General features: G+C 39.0%; 1 protein-coding gene across 1 annotated transcript in view; it reads left to right on the forward strand.

Moving 5' to 3' along the window:
- The window catches only part of tll1 (tolloid-like 1), a 67,886-nt gene that overhangs the window by 15,988 nt on the left and 29,608 nt on the right, over positions 1 to 22,290 (forward strand). Inside the window, exons 3-7 of the mRNA XM_067441775.1 lie at positions 9,051 to 9,161; positions 12,128 to 12,208; positions 14,935 to 15,105; positions 15,183 to 15,300; positions 21,947 to 22,125. Coding sequence (XP_067297876.1) covers positions 9,051 to 9,161; positions 12,128 to 12,208; positions 14,935 to 15,105; positions 15,183 to 15,300; positions 21,947 to 22,125 — 660 coding nt within the window. The remainder of the gene's footprint in view (positions 1 to 9,050; positions 9,162 to 12,127; positions 12,209 to 14,934; positions 15,106 to 15,182; positions 15,301 to 21,946; positions 22,126 to 22,290) is intronic.

The raw sequence follows: 22,290 nt of genomic DNA on the forward strand, positions 1-22,290 counted from the left end.
TGATCAGCGAACATAAACAGAAGCTCAACCGAACCTGCTTGACGCGCGATAACAAACCTCAGTGGTTCTTGCAGAAGCTCAAACGTGCTGCGTAACACACGAGAGTGACTTTCATTGGTTCTCGCATATCAAACGTTTACGACAACTGATGTGTGAGTTGATGAATGTTTATATGTGAATAAAAGGCTCATTGTTCATCACATAAAGCGATCGAGTCTTTTTAGAAAATGTGGACTAAGCAATGTCTTTGTGAACTTTTTGAGCTGTCAACGGAGGGACAGCTCAAAAGGACTGAAAACTCAAAAAGATCTTCATTTGTATTCCGAAGAAGAGTCTTACAGGTTTGGAACGACATGAGGGTGAGTAATTAATGACAGAATTTTCATTTTTGGATGATGAACTATCCCTTTAATGTCAGTATTTATGACATGCTGGCTGTCAAACGTCTTGGCACTTGGGTAAATTTCCCTGTAGTGTTTATGTAGTGTTTCAACATAACCTAATACAAAAGTTTGTGCAATAATATACTGCATTTAGAGTAATTCATTTATCGGGTACATCAGTGTCATTTTGTTTGGCAGACATACATGAGTGCGTGAGCACGATGGCCTATCAGAGGTTAGTCAGTAAGTCAGTTAAAAGGTTCTGTTTTTTCGTAAAATGTTCATTTTTATTTGAAATTTTATCTATCATTATGGATAAGAGATTGACAGAATTAGTGATTATAGAAGAAGGACTCTTCTCTTGCTTTCTTTGCATTACCAATTCACTATCTGAATACAAGTTTAGTTTTAGTAAACTTGATGTAAGTTTAAAGGAAGTGTATGTAAGATTGTGGCCAAAACTGGTACTGCAATAACTATCTGCATGTTACTGCCAGGTGTTAACTGCAATGTGTCTCAGCTGACCACTTGTGATCTCATCACAGATTCACAGAGACAGATTTTAATACCAGGTGTAAACGGGCCCTTGATGCTTATAGCTCAGCCTGACTCTCTTGAGCAGTGGGATCCAGTGCATTTTCCATTGTGGTTGAGTTTAATCTCAGGACCAATGAAAATCTTTTAAAATATTGGTTTTTCAGTCTTCAGTTTTTAGTCAGGTGTCATGTATATCTCCTGAAATGTCATTGTTCTTGTGACTGTTATGATTGATGATGTCTAAAAAACAAGACGGTCTGTTTTTGACATTGTGAGGATCCTAGGTGACATCAATCAGTTATTAGATGACGATTCCAGACGTCATACTTTAACAAACTCCTCCTAGAGATTTAATTGGATCAAAATCATATTTGCACAGTGCCACAGTCTAATCTAAAGGCCTTTGTGATGTTACATTGAGAAGATCTTGAGATTTCACTGAAGGCTGTGTCCGTGGAGGCCTGTCAAAATCTGATCTTGGATCTTTGGCCTTGAAAGAGGAAGCTGTTGTAAGTCAGGTGTACAATGTCCGATCTGACTCAAACTTCACGTTTGATAAGAGTCCTGGCCTGAAGAAAACTACATGCGCATATTAGTTAGTTGTATTGCGCAGAGATGCATAAAGTACTAGAGACCCAGACTTGATTAAAAGTACAAGTACTCTATCAAAAAAGTGACTTGAGTAGAAGTTAAAGTGCTCTTTAAAGGGTTAGTTTACCCAAAAATAAAAAAAATATTTAATTAATTTCTCACCCTCATGCCGTTGGACACCCATAACACCTTCGTTCATCTTCGGAACACAAATGAAGATATTTTTGTTGAAAGCTGATGGCTGAGAAAGGCTTCAAAAAGGCCTCCATTGGGATTCAGTACATTTCAAGACCCATAAAGGCACTAAAGACTTCGTTACAAAAGTCCATCTCACTACAGTGGCTGTACAATAATTTTACAACGCGACGAAAATAGTTATTTTGCAGACAAAAATCAAAATAACGACTTTATCCACCAAGTTATTGACGTGAACTCGATGCATGCACGAGAATATGACGCAGCTCTACCGTTCAATACATGACCCGGAAGAGGAGGAGCGCCGCTATCGTGTGAGTTCACGTCAGAGACCTACACGGAAGACAATAACTTGATGGATAAAGTCATTATTTTTATTTTTTATGCGCACAAAACTATTCTCCTCGCTGGGTAAAATTATTGTACAGCCACTGTAGTGAGATGGACTTTGTAACGAAGTCTTTAGTGCCTTGTTTGGGTCTTCTGAGTGGGTCAGTGGATGGAAATATACTGAATGCCAATGGAGGCCTTTCTGAAGCCTTTCTCAGCCATCAGCTTTCAACAAAAATATCTTCATTTGTGTTCCGAAGATGAACGAAGGTGTTACAGGTGTCCAACGACATGAGGGTGAGTAATTAATGAAATAATTTTCATTTTAACCCTTTAAGCACCACACTTAAGTAGAAGTACAAAAGTATTCAAAAAATGTTGTACTTAAGTATTGCAAGTAGTTTATTTAAAAATGTACTACTCAAGTACTGAAAGTTAAAGTAAAAGTATTGTGTTATATAGTTATTAAAGAAAGTAGTCAAAAGTTTGAACATCATATTTCATTTCCCAAAAGTTTATTTTGACTAATAGCCTAACTGTCTACCAATTACAATTGAATAAAATGAACAGCTAGCTAACAACAACTTGCTTTGTACTTTTTTCTGTTCTCACCTCACTCCGGTCTAAACTAGGCTAAATTATTTTTTTAGTTAATTTTTTTTTACACATTGTCATATAAATAACCTGAAAATATTGTAGTTCATTAAGATTAAATCTTACTTACCACTCTTACTAAAAACAAATATAAGCACACTTATATTCTTATTTCAAGCGGTGTTCTGTGGAAATGATTTGTTTGTAACACTTTACAATATGGCTTGATTTGTTAACATTACATTAGTTAATGTATTAGACTAATAACTAACATGACCTAACCATGACCAATACATTTGTTACTGTGTTCATTAATCTTTGTTAAACTTTGTTAATAAAAATACAGCTGTTCATTATTTGTATGTTACTTCACAGTGCACATTAACTATATAAACAAATATAGTGGCCGGGACGCGCGCTCTCTCTCGCATATGCGCCCTGACAAGCGCAGCAGTTATTCTGTTCTACATCACTCACCAAACTTTTGGCAGCTAAAAATAGGCAGAACGGGAGCACATGCAGTCTTCTTGAATCGCTTGATTCGCTCAATGATGTGCCAGCTTCATCAAACCTGCCATCTACCGTTCTGGCAGTGGTAATGTGGGTTTGGAATGGATTGATTCGTAGTAGTGATGGGAAGTTCGGTTCTTTTCCGCGAACCGGTTCTTTCGGACAGTTCGTTTCAATGATCCGGTTAAAAAAACCGGATCACCGGTTCTTTTACGTCTTTACGTAATGACGTCATTTCTATCATCCCGGAGGATGAAAATACATTCAAACACATCCATATAAAGTATTTGTAATCAAAACTTAGTATAGTAATAATTATAATTGACATCATCATCATCTTGGAAACATTTTTTCATTTATGTTTTGCAACAGCACTAAATACAGTTCACCAAATCGTACTGAATCGATTTACAACATCTACTTCAAGATATTAGTTTTATTTCTAGTTTGAGAGACTCTCACTGTCGTGCAAACACTGATGTTTTACACGGATTAAATAAACATACATTGACATAATAGGCCTACTTACACAAATCCTCAGTGTTCACCCGGGCTCATGTATTATCAGCATCAGCTGTCCCAGTCCGAGAGAAACAGTTCGGTTACGACGCTCTCACGCATGCTCAGTATCTCGCTCACCGGTTCTCAGAATCGAACATGTCCGAAAGATCGAACGTGTCCGATAGAAACGGTTCTCGATTCTGTACTGGTGATCCGTTGCAACCGGTCGATCTGACTCGAGAACCGCTGTATCAGTGTGTGTGTGTGTGTGTGCTGAGCACAGGGTGCTGAGCTGCGAACTGCTGCAAGCTGAATAGTCTATATCAAACCTACTGTTTTGATTACATGTATTTTAAAATCTGTATCGACTTAGAAATTAAATAAGATAAAAGCTGTTCCTGAAAATATCATGCATTATTGATAAAACAAATAAATGTTTAATTTGACCGTTTTACAATCTATTGTTTGCAAAACTTTAAAATAATACAGTGATGAGACAGCTTTGTTATGATGTTTCCAAACGTGATTAGTTTTAAATACACTTAACCTGCATTTCGTTCCTCTGAACAAATAACACGCATGCGCAGCTCATCGGTTCATCGGTTCTCAGTATCGAACGTGTCCGATAGAAACGGTTTTTGATTCTGTACTGCTGCTGATCCGAGGATCCGACAACCGGTACGTTCGGTTACACGCGCATGCTCAGTATCAGCTGCTCGTGAGTTCATCATCAGATCTCTCAGCAAAACATGTCTCACTTCAGCTAACGATTGGAGTTACAGCATCTACTTCAAGATATTCGTTTTATTTCTAGTTTGAGAGACTGTCACTGATGGCAGAAAGTTAATATCTACAGTATTTTTGGGATCAGCCCTGATTTGAGACGCGAACCGTTTAGAACGATTCAGTTCGATTTGGTGAACTGGTTCGACCGGTTCACTATAAAGATCCGGTTAAAAAGAACGATTCGTTCGCGAACCGGACATCACTAATTCGTAGCATTTTTATAATTGTAACGAGTAACTATGCAGCACATTAAAAAAATATCGGAGTAAAAGTATTAAACTCATCGAAAATATGTACTGAAGTAAAAGTGGAAGTAGGAGAAAAAAATAATACTCTAGTAAAGTACAGATACCGCTTTTTAGTACTTAAATACAGTAGTGAAGTAGTTCTACTTCGTTACTGTACATCTCTGGTATAGCGCCACTTGCTTGCAACAGGAAATGGCATGCTTTACACGGTAATTCACTCCCAGAAACATTAAATTTGCCATCAAGTCCCAAACATGCTAGAAACACATTAAATCAAGTAATACGTGGCTCAGTTCTAACGTATGCGATTAACGCCATGAAACAGGAAGTTGTTGTAACTCAGGCATACAATGTCCGATCTGCCCCAAACTTCACATGTTTGATAATGCTAGTACTAACCTGAAGACATCTACATGCCAATATTCAGTTATAGTCAAAGCGAGACTTGCTGGCAAAAGGAAGTGTGGCACATCAAAGTGACATTGCCATATTTCTCCTATATTTAACCGCTTAAATGTATGCCGCCCACTATTCCCTGTTTTCCTGAGGCCACCGAGTGGCGGGTGGTTCCGGGTGCGAGGGCCCTTTCATCGCTGCTTGCAGCTTCAACTGGAATTGTGTTTGGATGCGTATGTGTTTTTGTTTGACTGTCTTTCTGTCCCTGATTCTTCCTGTGATCAAGCTCGCAGGAATCCTTTTTGGGCTGTCACCCAAAATGCTTTGCGTCATGTCTCTCTGACATGTGGCACAGATGTCTTTAGTTACGCATGTCACTGACAAACAGAAACACCCCACTCATCCTTCAGCTCCCATGGTACTCATTCATCAGTCTCAGCTGTGTATTTCAGCGGGTTTAATGAGGAAGGGATTCTTGGTATTAAACTGACATCACAGTAATGAAGCGTCAACATATGGCCAGACTTTCTGAGCTCGTAGTGTGTGTTCATCAGAGTCTCCCTCCAGGATTCTCCAGAACATCTGCTGTCACTGTGTACATAAAAAACAGTCTGTCAAAACTGAAGGGATTCTTCATTCAAGTATACAGCTCTGTTCTAAAGCCTAATGAGCTGTCTTGATATCACAGACAGTTGCCTTCTAACAGGCCATTCACACACAGCAAGTTTTTTGCATTTCAAAACTTACAACTGATCCTTACAAAACATTTGCTGTGAAATATTTTTTAAGTATAAGTATATTTTACAAGATAATACTATTTTAGTATTTCTACTTTTCAATTTCTGAGTGAAAACCATTAAAGCCAACATTATTGTTTTAGTATAGCACACAAATATTATATAAAGTAACTCAAATGTAATTGGATTGCATTTTTTTTTATCCAATTAAATGTACGTATATTTATAATGAACATTTTGTATTGCTTTATCCACAATGTTAAGCATTGCTTATAATGCATACAAATGGTAGGTTACAAATAGGTTTTAAAAGTGCTTTTATTTTAGAAACTAAGTGGTTAACTGAATGTATTACTTTTGGTAAGATTTGCAATGCAAAAAAAAAAAACATTCTCAGTGTCTCGATGTACTTGCTGAGACAAGTTCACTCAAAGAAGATGCGCCATTAGTTACAGCAATACTCTCCTCCAACTCTTAAATCATTCATTGGAAACAGTGAGAATGACTTAGATGTTTCCCGGATAACCTGCTCTATCTCATTTGGAACTGTAGTGTGACCTCCAGGATAATCTGCTATTTTAATACACAATTTTATCTGCGGATATCACTGCACCCAGATTAAAACACACCTCCCACCACGCTACAATATCCTTGGAACGGAGATTATCATTTCATATTCGCCAAAACCTATCCCCCCAGATGACACTTTGTTCCCGTTTGACCAGATGCAAAGCTGTTAAACTATCAGTTTAATTTGACTTTTAACATTTAACTTTCAATGAAAGAGACAGTATACAATTAACAATCCCATGTGACTGTGATGGTTTCATGCTAGTCACAAAACTAGTTCATTCCCCAACTAGTTTGATGCTTTGTGTTTCTGTTTATCGATCATCACGACTGAAGTTATTGACTGGTGCTAAGTTAAGATGTGCAGTCAAAGACTCACTGATGTTAAACGGATACATGATTGCTGAGGCATTACTGGGCTTCACTCCCAGACTTGCCAAATCAATGTACAAATTCAACACAAAGCCTTTTCCTCTGCGGTCAAGTCGAAGGCACTTTGCCTTAACCTGAAGACATATTTCACTTTGTCTTGTCTCACTGTTAATGGTTTTATGAAAAATGCAGAAAGACCTCATGTCAGCTTTCAAAAATTATTCAGCAGAAACTGAATGCTTAGCTGTCTGGGGGCTAGATTTGTATACATGCACAAATGCCTGTGTGTGATGTGGACAAAAATATTCAAGACTACACAGTGATTTACTGTAAAACGTAAAATTTGCAGTTGCATCTTTAAATATAAAATATGAATATGCTTTTCCTGGAATTTCTGTATAATAAAAACAACTGTATAATTGAAAAAAGTATTTGATGTATTTGAAAAGTATTTGATTAAAGAAATTGCAATGAAATGTGTGAAAAATTTACAATAAACAAAAGTATTCAGGGTCAGATTTACTAACAGCTTGTGCCAGCAAGAACCCTCTATTGGTTAATAAAAAAAACTACTTAGAATACTCAGAATTTACTAAAGACGCGCAGCAATAAATTAGCACTTAAAAGGCATGGACACAGTTATTTTTGCGGCTGATCTTATTGCATATGTATTTGTAGGAGTTTCCCTTTCAGGTGAAAAACGTATGGGAGGAGAGTATATAAATGAATCACACAAGGTAATTTACAAAGGTTTGTGATTGTCAATTTATTGGTGTTTGCGCCATTATTTACTGCCTCAAAAAAGCATTTCTTAAACTACACACTAACGGGAAGCCTAAATTACATTAGAAGTTATGCAAATGTCTGGCTGCGTCCGTGTTCTTTCATTTGCACGTTGCTGGTAGATCACGTGCAGAACTGTGCACTCCCATTTTATGCAATTGCGCTTTCACGCTAATTTGCCCTGTTCTAGCCCTTAGACTATAGCAAAGAGTCCCACAGGTAAATGAAGTGGGGTTAGATCAGTGCTAATATTAGTTCTGTATGAAGGGTGTGATCCACTGGAGATTCCAGCTTTATATGAATGTGACATGAAGCACAATCACAGATTCAGGCTGAACAATGTCCAAGGAATTGATGGGGGAGGGATGGATGCTTGTATACACACGTGCACATACACTCACAAACAATAGTGCAGTTCACCTTTACGTGCACCTCGCGCGCGCGCACACACACACACACACACACACACACACACACACACACACACACACACACACACACACACACACACACACACACACACACACACACACACACACACACACACACACACACACACACACACACACGCAAACACGTTTGTTTTTGTGACATATGGTGACACATTCTATAGGCGTAATAGTTTTTATACTGTACAAACTGTATTTTCTATCCCCCTACACTGCACCTGCCCCTAAACCTACCCATCACAGGAGACATTGTGCATTTTTACTATCTAAAAAAATTCATCCTGTATGATTTATAAGCAATTTGAAAAGTGGGGACATGGCCAATGTCCTCATATTTCACCCTCTTCTTGTAATGTCATACCTATGTCATTATACACATGTGTGTCCTCATATGTCACAAAAACATGCACACACACACACACACACACACACACACACACACACACACACACACACACACACACACACACACACACACACACACACACACACACACACACACACACACACACACACACACACACCCACAGAATGTATGCACAAGGGCAAGGTTGGAACAATCAAGATAGCTTAAAGCATGGTCTTCATTGTTTATTGTTTTATATCAAGGTTGAGGAGTGAATGGCCTGCCAAAACTACCCGCACACACAAATGGCGCGGTTCCCAATATTATCTCCTTTTTCATGGCCATCTCTATGACTTCCTTGGCGACAGGCTAATTTAAGGGTGTATGATGTCATGACTGTAGTTAAACCTTAGGAATGTTGGGACAAGAGCAATACTGACATTATATGAACATGGTTGGTAAGATCCCAACTGGAAGTAAGTAACTCTGATCTGAGTGAGTGAGAGTGAAGGGCAAATTGACAAGCCAAGATGTTTCCTCTCATGTTAACTTGTCAATCGATTGCATATGCAGCAAACCTTAAATTAGCATCAGTCAATAGCTCAGGCCACACTGATCTGAATCTCAGTTGGTCTGCCAGCACTTAGGCCATCAATCTATGATGCTGCCAGAGTGTGTGTTTGTGTCCTCTAATAATATCCTTCTCTGTTTCTTTTTTCCAGCTGTATTTTGGGGAGATATTGCCTTGGATGAAGAGGACTTGAAAATGTTCCAGATCGATGGGACGATAGAGCTTTCACAGCAGTCACATGGGAAACAGGGACACACATCTGGTAAGACACATCAGATATCACAGGGCTCCATGCTCCACTTGTCAACAATAGTTTAAAATTGGCCAAATTGAAAACTAATTTCTATTACGAATCAGTTTTTTTTTTTTAAGATTTGCGAAACAGCCTCAAACTCCCTTGTGATTTAGGAGTTTTAGGATTTAGGATCTGACTCAGGAAATCGTTCTGAGCCCTTACTGAGTTCACAACTGACTGAGACGTCCTCAGTTTAGTTTAAGATTCTAATGCACATGTTTTTTCAGCTGAGTTCAGTAGCAGATGTACAGTAGACGAGGTTAAAGCTGCGGTCAGCAGCTGGTTGTGGATTGTTTCTGGTGCAGAACAACAACAATGACTCTTTCTACAAGTTCAAGGTTTGCGCTTCTGTTAGACTCAGTCCTTGAAGCCGCTCATGTGCTTTTTTCATCCTGATGTCATGTTTGAAGTCAGACCTTCCTCCAGGCGTTACATTTTCTGATCTAGCGCTGACCTCTGTGCAGATTCAACTGCAGGGTGACACACAGAAACGGGCACACACACACACACACACACACACACACACACACACACACACACACACACACACACACACACACACACACACACACACACACACACACACACACACACACACACACACACACACACACACACACACACACACACACACACAAAAGGCGTAATGGTTTTTAAACGGTACAAACCATATTTTCTATCCCCTTACACTGCCACTGCCCCTGCCCCTAAACCTATATCACAGGAAACATTCTACATTTCTACTTTCTTAAAAAAAACCTGTATGAATTATAAGCATTTTGAAAAATTGGGACATGGGTAATGACTTTATATTTCACCCTCTCCTTGTAATACCTATGTTGTACCCATGTCATTATACACATTTGTGTCCTCATATTTCACAAAAACACCCTCCCCCCCTCCACACACACACATGGTCACAGTAGCATCTGTGGGTTGTTTATTTAAGATAATGTCTTGATCAGTCTGAGATGCTGAGCTGTCATAAGGATGGAATAAATGTCCATGATTGTGTTGTGGGCTGTGGGTGATTTAAAGTCATTAAAGTCATATTGACATTGAAGAATGTGTGGGGATATTGAGAGTTTATAGTTTCAAGTGATTAGACTTGATAAATGCTCCTGTCTCAACTCCACTGCACCATCAGCAAACAGCTGTGTGTGTTTGCACAGCAAGGTCTTTGTCTTTTACTCCTTATGTAATGAGAAAAGTGCAGAAGTGTGTGTGCGTGCGTGTGTGTGTGTGTGTGTGTGTGTTTGTGAGTGTGTGTGTGTGTGTGTGTGTGTGTGTGTGTGTGTGTGTGTGTGCAAATGTTAGTTTCTTTGTAAGTTTGAATAAATGTTGTTAACAAAATCCTTCCTTGCTATTATCTAAACTGATCAGTCGAAATGTGTGTGTGCGTCTTTACCATTAGCGTGTTAAGGTAAACTGTGTGTCTAAAACAGAATACAATTATTGCTATGAGTAATGACTACTCACAGACTAACAGCCAACTAAGAGAACTTTACCTTGCTGGTAGCGGCATTGTCAGCAACATCACCTTTATCATCGTCTGAGTCTTTGGCAGCACATAGACGGAAGTGAGACCAAAAAGACGATAAGGATTCAGCTTTGCGTTTCCGTTCTTATTGGGCTTGTTACAGGATGTGCCACCAGGGCAAAAGGGCAAACTGCATCAGGACCATGAATAACAGGAGAACTGATGCATGTTCGACCCAGTCAGGACAGGTCCTCCTTGGATATTTCCAGATTTATCAGGATGCTGTTGATGTAGACAACGGCCCACACTTGTATACCTGCCAGTACAATGTGTGTGAGATTGTACGCACATTAATCCCATAGCTCAGACTTTTCCTGTGTCTTGGATTTAGAGTTTTGTTTGTTTCTCACTTTCCTGTCCACATCTGAGAAATTCCAGAGAGAGAGAGAGAGAAAGAGAAAGAGAGAGAGATAGAGAGAGAGAGAGAGAGAGAGAGAGAGAGAGAGAGAGAGAGAGAGAGAGAGAGAGAGAGAGAGAGAGAGATAGAGAGAGAATAAATGCAAAAGGAACCGAGATGTGTGAATACTATATACTATAGAGATGTTCAGTGAGAACCCTGGGAGTGAAAAACCAGAGTAGGTGAGATGTGGAATGAAGGAGAAGAGGATGGTGAATGGGGGATGAGTAGAAGTGAGGATAAATGGATACAATAGGTGTGATAATGGCAGACAGCCAGTGATGGAAGTTTTTCGGCTAACTGACAGTCTTCATATAACATTATAATGGCCCTATTGCAATTTAAAACATAGTTTTATGACGGCTTCACATGCTATCAGACATTTCCCACTTCTGAAGGTGCGATTACAATCTTGTCGCATTCAGGTGGTCTGTTGTTGGAAAGAACAGGAATCATGGAGGACACCAGATTGATTATTGCCTATTTATTTGGGATCTTATTAAATCCATAAAGATATTTAGCATCCCAATCAATGACAAATTTGACAAACTCACCGCACTATCTAGATAGTCAGATCCATGAAAATTCTGAATTTTGGTCAAATACAGGCTATTTTCACTGTGTATAAAACATACAATACATTTCAGATGAATATTCATATATGTAAATATGCACTACTTTAACAAGAAGACAAAGCGATGTAGATGTTGTGGGAAAAAACTAATAAAGAATACCCCTCACAGCAGCAATCGTTCTCCCCTCCACCAAGTTTAAAGTTTATGGCCCGCCCAACTCGTGAACTTGGGTATACAAAATTATCCCAAAGATTCCCAGTGATAGGGCTAATTATCGTATTTATGATAATTCCTATAGCACATAAAGGAGGGCCGTTTACTCAGTGCTTAACAATAACACTCACACAAAGTTCTCACAACATTATAATATCGCTCTCACAGCATTCTTCTAATAACTCCCTTATATTTTTCTTTCTCTCAGGTGGTCTAGGAGAGCATAATCCCAGTAAGAAGAGAGGTTCGTTATATCTGTTGCTGGACAGAATACGACGGTTAGGCTTTGGTAAGTTCACCCTTTATGCATAAGCAATGAAACACTGTATTTTTAATTTTTCTATGAACCCCACAACACCATCAGTAAGACATTTAGAATTAACATTAAAATGTGTTTACATATATTTGTGGTTATTTCTGTTACATTGCTACTGTAATATTAATAAAATAACTTTTAAACCAAAAGAATTCCATAGCCTCTCCCTTTAATGAGACACCTGAGATTGTGAATCTTTTACAATTTTGAGAGCATTCTTTTAGAATCTTTCATAAATAAAGGCCTAAAAGCATTTTTATTTAATTTTGAACACACAGCATTTGTTTGGCCGATTTTAAATCTCATGAAATTATTAACCTGTGAGAAACACTATAATTTGTACGAATGTAAGCATTCATTCATTCCACAATATTGTGATGTTGTGTTATTTATTTATTTCCGATTTGTATTGTTTAGTATTTGCATAGTCCATGCGTTTTGATGCAAATTGATAAATATAGAACCTATGTCATTTGAAACACTTTCTGACATGTCTGACAGACACACCGACTCTAAATGAGCCAGATATTCCAGAGTATATGATCCTATGACAGAGTCCTGCACGGGTCCATTTTTGGAGACCCGCCCCCGCCCGTACCCGCAAAGTTTAGCACCAGATCCGACCCGTGACCCGTGAAAATTTCAAAATTAAATCCGGACCCGCCCAGACCCGTTAATTATTGGCCCGTTACCCGACCCGTGCCCGCGATAAATCACACACGCTAAAACATTCAAATTAAAATGCTTTATTTTTTTATCCTACACCTCTCTCAACATCAACAGCGTCATGAATGGGCTAGTGAAACAGGCAAAAGTGCCTTTAAAGACTCATTGTCAACAATTTCATATAGCTACTCCACTCACCAGCTTTACTTTTACTTCATCCATTGCTACTCCTGCAACGCTCGCTCCTTCTGCGCTACGAGAGGCATCAACTAAAGTTTCAATGTCGCAGTGGTGGTGACGTGATGGGTCAAATGGTATATCATTGTTGCGTGTATGTGTAATGGTAATTTGGACATAGAAATTGTAATAGCCTACAATATGTTGGATGGGGGAAGAAGGAGGCGGGAACCGGCGAACATTTAAAAGACTTCAACCAAACAAAACGAAAGTAACGTGAGTAGCCCTTCATGGACATCTCCCATGCGCACACGCATAATAAAACATAAACACAACTCAACGTCAAATCCAGGTCTGGTGATCTCTCGTCCTTATATGCTTCCGAGCTCCCTCAGAGAACTCGAGACCGGTGTGGCTCGCAGGTGACGCTCATTCACAATCACGCGCCGGTCTCGCTCGCTCGCTCTCGCTCTCTCTCTCTCGTTCACTTTGCCACAGAAATATTGCTCATATTTTTCATCCGCCCATCCGCGCTACTACCCGCCCGCACAGAGTTAATTATCCGCCCGCATCCCCGCCCGTGAATTTTATAAATGTCATAATCCACCCGTTTTAGCCACTTTTATGCGGGTACCCGCGGATACCCGCGGGTACCCGACCCGTTGCAGGACTCTGTCCTATGATGCTGGTTTTAACTTATTCAGCATTCTAACTGTATACTGAGCTCGGTTGACTTAAGTGAGGGGTGAAATCAAATGTTTTATATTATAAAACACTAGCCTGACAAGCCAGACCCACATCAAGGTGTTTGGTCTGGAAACTCACCATTGACAGGGCTCAATCTGAGGGGCGGGATAAACGGTTGTCTTTCAAACTCCCTCTGCACAGCGTGCACGCAATTGGATATCGCTACAACCAACCAGAGCAACGAAGGTGAAGCAGAGCGTTCGACTTATCCGGTCGACAAAACTCAGAACACATCTTCCCTTCTTAAGAATGACTTCAGTGCCATTCTTTGTCCTTTTCTCAGAGAAAAGCTCAACTCCAAGTCTTCCAGAGTCGCGGTCAAAGCTGGTTTGAAAGACCGCCGTTTGACAATTTCTGTGTTTACCAGAAGCACGCAAACGCAACTCTGCGTCATTATGTTAAGCCCCACCCACCGACTCTTTATACGATGTGATTGGCCCGACCAGAGTTTGGCGTTTACAGCTCAGAAGTGTATTGAGAGTTGCTAGACGACACTCGCGGCAAATTACATTTGCTGCGGCTAGGGTGCGTCTAGATTTCTAGGCTAATAAAACACAATAGAGAGCAAAGGGACTGGATCAGAGACGACAACAGCCGGGACCTCTAAGCATAATGTGTTGGAGCGCTACACAAAAGTCAATTTTATATGGTTTAGAAATGGTCAGGTTTTGGGTAAAATTATAAATGTAAAAAATATATATAATTAACTGAATTAAAATTAAATTATTCAATGTCATCTTTTTTTAGGGTTGCCGATTTATAAAGTTATTTTGAGAAACTATATTTATGATCATAGAATTATTGATGCAATTCGTTCTATTGACACCAAAGGCTTCTGTTTGAAAGCCTAGTAAAAAGCCACTAGAAGGTGTTTTCAGCATCTGTGTAGTTACGCAAAAATACTAGAAATTAAAGTAGGGACATTTGTGTAAGAAAAAAATTGTTTGTATCTGCTTATTCTATTTATTGGTCTTAGTATCAATAAAGAAGAAAACACATCCTCCATATTTCATTTCTGGTTTAAAAAAGGAAAAAGGAATGGACGCAAATGTACACAAACCTACTGTAAGGTGTTTTCTATCCTTCTGTCTACTGTCTCTGTGATACAGAGTCGTGGCCATTGAACAGCAGTAAAGATGTGTCGAGCTCCAAGCCTGGAGGGAGGAGTGTAAACGGCGGCAGAGGTGTGAAGTCTCGAGTGCCACGTGCTGCCACATCGCGAGCTGAGAAGATCTGGCCCGGAGGAGTCATCCCTTACGTCATAGGAGGCAACTTCACCGGTAAGTGTGTGTCTGGGTTTAACATCAGCATACGAATATGTGTGATTTACAAATGATTTCTGTGTGTGGAAACTCAGGAAGTCAGAGGGCCATGCTAAAACAAGCAATGAGACACTGGGAGAAACAGACGTGCGTGACCTTCATTGAGAAAACTGACGAGGAGAGCTACATCGTCTTCACTTACAGACCCTGCGGGTTCGTTTTTCAGTTTTCACTATAATCATAATACATTTGAGAATAGTAACGCACACATTTATACTGCATCCTTGTGCTTCTGGCACCAAGATCCTCATTAATAGTGCTGAGTGTTCAGTTAATGGTCAGCTGGTGGGACTTTTCACCAGCCTGCATTTACATTGATTTAGAGCTAAAGATAATGTAACCGACAATGTTAGCAAAAAACCTTTGCACAATCAAACATCCAGAGTAATTAACATCCAAAGTAATTTCATTTGAAAAAATCTGACATCACAAGCTAGAAGCTATGTTTGATTCATTGATCAGAAGTCATAATCAATCAACTCATACATTTGATACTAATTAAATCATCAAATTATATGCAGTGAGATTTATAGTCTTAGTAGAATGTCTGTCAACTGAACACACATTACCACATTGAGTGATTCTAGTGTTTACAGCTTTGTTGATCATTTTAGAAGTGACTAGATTTGTTTTGGATCTCATCTTCTAAGTTGTTGTTTTGAAAACTAAAACCCTTTAAAGTTGTGATGTAATGGAAGTAGTGACAGATCTTTTCTTCCGTGTTGTGTCGCACGTCTGAGACGGATTATCGAAAAAGAACAAATATAGGGCTGGGACTTGGTTCTATTCATCGGTTGTTGATTGGATGGAGAAAAATCTGAATGTGAGCTTGCAGACGACTGTAAAAACGGGGAGAGGTAAAATTATAATAAAAGTTCGATAAGTGTTTGATATGTTTATGCACTAGGCAAATTCTGCGGATGCGTGTTGTTGCAGATCATCGCACTGGTGCCAGTACCAATCTGCCTGACTGATAAATGCTGACATTTTTCTGTTGCGTATGAGAAACAATAAATGGTAAATGTGCCAAAAGCGGAATGAAACAGAGCTGCTCGTTTGCACAATGTACCACACGGAAAATGTATCAGCTCGGCTCAAAACTGACATAAGCGTGAACTTAGAGCGAATGCTTTTACTCGCTTACCGTCTCAATCACACAAGCACTAAACAGCACTGTGAGATCCTGTAAGAAGCGTTCCAGCTTGGTGCAGAGTTGTCCCATACAACCACAAATGAAATGATTCATGATTTAAACTAATTTAAAGCCTAATTTAAAGAGGAAACACAGCTGACATTCTCACCAACACTTATGTGAAAAACAGGAGAAACAATGAGCCACAAAGATAAAGATAAATGCTTTTAAATTAACAAGTCACCAACATTTACCATGGTTTACTATAGTAACACTAACTAAAACCTTGATATTGATGATTTTTTTAATATATATTAACATAGCCGATTAAACTCCAAGGATCCTGTACAGGGTCGGGAATGACATTGTCATGCATATACTTTCCATTTTAAATATCTCTGGAGGAGCTATGACGTGGTGCCATTTGAAAGCTTAGAGTCTCTACTTTCTGGAGATATGCATCACTTTGGCATTTGTTTTACACAAAGTAATGTATTTACACTAAATTACTCTGGTGCCATTTCCGCCTGGATTTGGCCTACCCAAATTGAAAAGCTTCCCATACACACATACAGTGGTCTAGGTTCAAAATGTTGGATACATTTTACAGGAAACCCTTTAAAGTTACATAAAACACTGCTAAAAGTCATAAACATGTAAGTATATGCTGTGTAAGCTGTTTTAACCCCCCAAAAATTAGGCGCTTTGATTTTAGATTTTTTTAATATAAATTCATTTTTGAAAGTGTGTGACTCAGGCCCTGTGTTCTCTAGGACCCTGCAGACAGTTTGGGCTGTTTCCAGCATGTATAATTAATTTAATGACACTGGGATATTGCATTTATATCACTGTATATGGTGGTGGGAGGGGGTGGTGGAGGGGGGAAGGGGGTGTCATCCCTTCAGACCCATTTGAATAAATCTTGCATACAACATGACACAGACAAACTTCTTTTTTCCACTAGTTTCTAGAATTTAGTGGAAATAGCCCAAACTGTCTGAAGGTTCCTAGAGCACACAGGGCCGGAGTTACACACTTTCAAAAATGAATTTATGAAAAAAATATAAATATCAAAAAACGCCTACTTTTTTTGGGGGGGGGGGGGGGGGGGGGGTTATTACAGCTTACACAACATATACTTACATGTTTATTACTTTAAGCAGTGTTTTATGTAACTTTAAAGGGTTTCCTGTAAAATGACACCAGAATTTTGAACCTAGACCACTGTATGTGTGAATGGGAAGCTTTTCAATTTGGCTAGGCCAAAAAAGTAATCAATAATAAATGGGTTAGTTCACCATTAGTAATACATTAACTCACGATTATCTGTGCATTAGTTAAGCATGAATTAATGCATATTAGTGCACCCTTATTGTAAAGTGTTATCATATAAATGCATGCATTAGATGGGGTGAATCTTTGAAACTAGCAGGATTTAGAGAGCTTTAAACCATATTTTCTTCAATGGAGAAACACTACAAAGTTGGCTTCTAGCTCCAGCACCGGTACTTGATAGTGTATAAAAACTAGTTTAGAGTTTTGATTATTGACGTCTGTCCAAAGTAAAAAAAAGTTGAGTGAAACTCAGATACTCAGCTCTCATTGTTATGAGTGTATCCTGTAATGTGTGTTTGAAACAAAGGTATGTGTGTGTTTGCGAGAGCGAGGGAGTGAGAGTCGGCTGAGATGACTACAGTCGGCCTGGCTTTCCTTCCTTTCCCGTTACCACGGTGAGCAAACCATCCATTGTTCTTAGGAATGGAATCCTAACAGTGTGTTAACAAGGAAGAGAGAGAGAGAGAGAGAGAGAGAGAGAGAGAGAGAGAGAGAGAGAGAGAGAGAGAGAGAGAGAGAGAGAGAGAGAAAAGGGAAGACGGAAATCACATAAGTCTAGATAAATATATTGTTGGCGATTGTTCCTGTCTGAGAACTTTGCTTTTTATTGATTATTTGATCACATGATCACTTGTTGAATTTGAACCAGCATTAGAAGTGTCATCATGACTATGAATGTTATATCAGTTATTATGAATGGAAACTGAGGATCCGAAATGTCTGTTTGGGAATGATGTTGATGAAAGGTGAGGTGAAATAATGAGGCAGATCCAGACTGATTACAGAGAAATAGACAGAACGACCATTGACAGAAGGACAAGACTAGATTAGCGGAAGGGGAGAGAGGTAGAGAGAGCATTACATAATATTATCCATCTCAGTGCAGTCATATCTCTTATAATCAGCAGACGTCATTCAACTATAAACCTGCTGACAGACCAACTCAATCAGTGAGCGTTAACCTTCTACGTGTCTGCATGTGCTTTTTAGGCATTTAGCACATAGGTTGTATCCATGCGTTAATGTTGAGAAGGTTTGACAGGGCTAATGATTGACTCCTTTGCAAAAATATAAAGACAAAATTTTACTAGGTTAGGTATGGGTTGTAAGCAAGCGACTAAATATGTAAATTTAGTTCAGCTTGATTTAATTTATTAGTATAGCACTTTTATATATAATACAAATGGTTCCAAAGCGGCATTACAGAAAAGATTTTCATTGTTGTTTCGGTTAAATATTCCTTTCTCTTTTTTGATGTAGATTGGTGAATGTGTTTTATTTTGAGTCTGAGTGTCTACTCCACACTATCAATGGCTATGAAATGAGGGATTAAGGTGTTCTAATCCAAGTTATAAATAGGGAGTGACTGGAATCAAGATTACTGCTTTGTTTGTGTGTCTGAGTCATTCTTAATGGTAGACTATCTGGATTCCCTTGGACTCCGACTTTACAGGTTTAACCTTTTTTTGGCCCCCTAAAATATTGTGTTAGGATTTCATCGAGACCTTCCCCCCTACTTTAGTGCTGATCATTTTATGAGGGATAGTCTATACAAATTTAAATGATACATTGTCCTCATTTATACACACACCTCTGCCCGGTCTTGGTGCATAATATCATATGTGTTGATAGATAGCCCTTCACTCTTTTTATAATATGAAGTATAACTAGTACATAGTAATATAATACAATATCTGAATTAAAAAATCATTTTCCAAGTAAAGCTTATACTTGTTTTCACAACTAAATGTTACTGTTACATAAAGCAAACCGTAAAATTTGAGTGATACGTTTTACGCCATTGGATACCAACTTGATTATAGATTATGGGCCAGATTTACTAAACAGGACCTCCAGACTACAATTACTACTACATATAAAAAATATGTTTTACTCACCTAGGTTTGTTGCACCATTCCTGTCGAATCCAATATAGAAGGCACAACATTGTGTCTGCAAATCCAGCACTTGAGGATTGTTTACAAACGGTTCTGCCATGAAATGAAGCAAACACACAAATGTTCTTCCCCACGTGAGCTAGAACTTCATTAAAATAAATGAAGTATCACACATTCCTAATATTATGATCCGAAGGAAGCTTATGCAGCGACTGTGTTCTTCCACAATATTTTGCAATCTTCTTCCACATTGTTATTGCTGCTGGCTAGTGATCCAAACAGCTCTAGTGGGTCGGTGGGTGGGGCTACTGATTTAGACGTGCTGTAGAGGCTGTTTTATCACGCGATGACGTAAGGATGAAGCCCACGATCGTTTTCTGGGCCTGGTGTCTATAAAAGCTTTTCTTTGACTAAAAAGGAAGTTTTCAGCTCTGAAACTTACAGGATAATCTTATATTACCATGCCCTTTTATATATCAAAAGCTCAAGGGAAAGTTGATTTCTCAATTCCCCAACCCTTTTAAAAAAACGCAGACGCAGCCAGATAATCTACCCGTTAGCGCTACCCGGTAGCGTCGTTTAAGACGTGCTTTTTTGGGGCTGTAAATAATGGTGAAAACACCAGTAAATTATAAAATTAATTCATTTAAAAAGTCTCATAAATGTTGTGTCTGAAAGGGAAATTCTTACAAATACATATCCAGTAAGGGCAGCCGCAAGCCGATGTCCACATCTTTTCAGTGCTAATTTATCACTGCACGTCTTTAGTAAATCCTGACAGTAGTTTTTTTAACTTTTTCTTTTTTGTTTCTTTTTTGTTTCTTTTTCTCTTCATTTTTCGGGGAACCCCCCCAAGAAGCTATTGTTTAGGGCTAGTAGTTGGCGGGTTTTGTTGTAAAAACTTGGCAACCTTGTCTGCACTCGCGCTGGAATAAACGATCTTTGCCAGTGTTGTAAAAAAATGTAAGAATTTAATGATACATAAAGTACTTACCCAACATGATCATCATTTTTGAGAGAAATTGTGAAGGTGAATGCATATACAAACAGGCTCTCCGTTTAGGATTCAAACAAATATAATCCAAGCCCTTTTGATGACGTGATGATTATGTTACTGTTGATCATCTGTCCGTCATCGTCTAAAGCCCGCCCTGATGATTTCATTGGTCTGAACAGTTTCTTTTCGGGGATAATTACTCCTCTATGGATTGAGACCAGACCGAACCGCCCGACCTAAAAAAGTTGTGGGCGGGGCTAAGTTCAGCTGGCATCCAGGCTAAAAAAGTGTTCTTGCTGATGCAAGCTGTTAGTAAATCTGGCCCTATATTGTCAATAATACAGATTATTGTTTTTAAATCGACACACACCTTTTCCAATGTTACAACTTGTGTATCATCTAGAATTCAGAGATTCCTTCTTTTACATATGACTTGGCTTGGTCATTCATGTGCATGGAACACGTAATTATGATATTTCCAACTCCTCATACTGTAAATTCTTCTCACTGTAAATACTTCTACTCTCTTGCCAACATGCTATTGTTATTCAGAAAAAACAACTGAAAAAAAAGAACAGCATACAGAACTGCATAGCTGACCACTACAACACACACACACACACACACACACACACACACACACACACACACACACACACACACACACACACACACACACACACACACACACACACACACACACACACACACACACGGTCAGCAGGGTGTGAGGCCGCTGGCAATATTGCTGTTAATAATAATCGGATTTGTAGGCTTGTACAAACACCAGCAAGTGAAAAAATTCACCTTAATGTGCCAAATATTCTCACCTGCTTAATGCAACTCAAATAATACAGTGCAACTTGGAATAGCGCTGTCCAGACACAATCATAAATCACAACTCTTCGCCTTATAATATCGCATCAAAAAAAAAAACAGTTTTGGTACTGTAGTGGCTAAAATTCCCTGCTTGATGTTCAACTTAAAATCTGGCTTCTGGAGCAAAACCCCTGCTTTAGACTGTCTTATGGGACTTACTTTGGGACCCACCTTTCTCTTTTTAGTTCCTCTTTGTCTCTCCTGCGTTTCTTTGTAGTAGCACTCAGTCTGAGGTGAAAAATGTGTGCTTATTTGTCGTTAAGGAAACAACACTGCAAGTATCTGAAAACTAACCTCGACTCACCCTGATCACGATAATCAGCTCTCACCATTTCACACTATCCCCTGCTCACCCCACAGTAAACTACATTACCCCAAACAACTAAGCATTATCCCAGCTCACCTCTCATCAACCCCTCATTACACTCATTGTACATTTTATCACACTCCTGTGACATAACCAGAATCTGAGTTATTGAAGAGTTGGGTGAGCTAACAAGAAGCTGAGATTTAATTGAGATCTTCAGACATTTAACTTTTTATCTTTTGTTTCTCAAGGTGTTGCTCTTACGTCGGTCGTCGTGGCAATGGTCCTCAGGCAATATCCATCGGGAAGAACTGCGACAAGTTTGGCATTGTCGTTCACGAACTTGGCCATGTAATTGGCTTTTGGCACGAGCACACACGACCTGACCGTGACGATCATGTGACCATCATCCGAGACAACATCCAACCAGGTAATAGATGACCCATGACTTAAATATTTGAATCCTCCCAGATAACTGCTAAGTTCAATGCTGCGTTTTACAACGGCAGTACATTTCACACAAAAAACAATTTTAAACAGGAAAAACGAAAATGAATGAAATATATATTTTAATATGCTCTCATAATTTTTATCT

The sequence above is a fragment of the Pseudorasbora parva genome, chromosome 4, assembly GCF_024679245.1.
Source record: "Pseudorasbora parva isolate DD20220531a chromosome 4, ASM2467924v1, whole genome shotgun sequence".
Classification (NCBI taxonomy): Eukaryota; Metazoa; Chordata; class Actinopteri; order Cypriniformes; family Gobionidae; genus Pseudorasbora; species Pseudorasbora parva.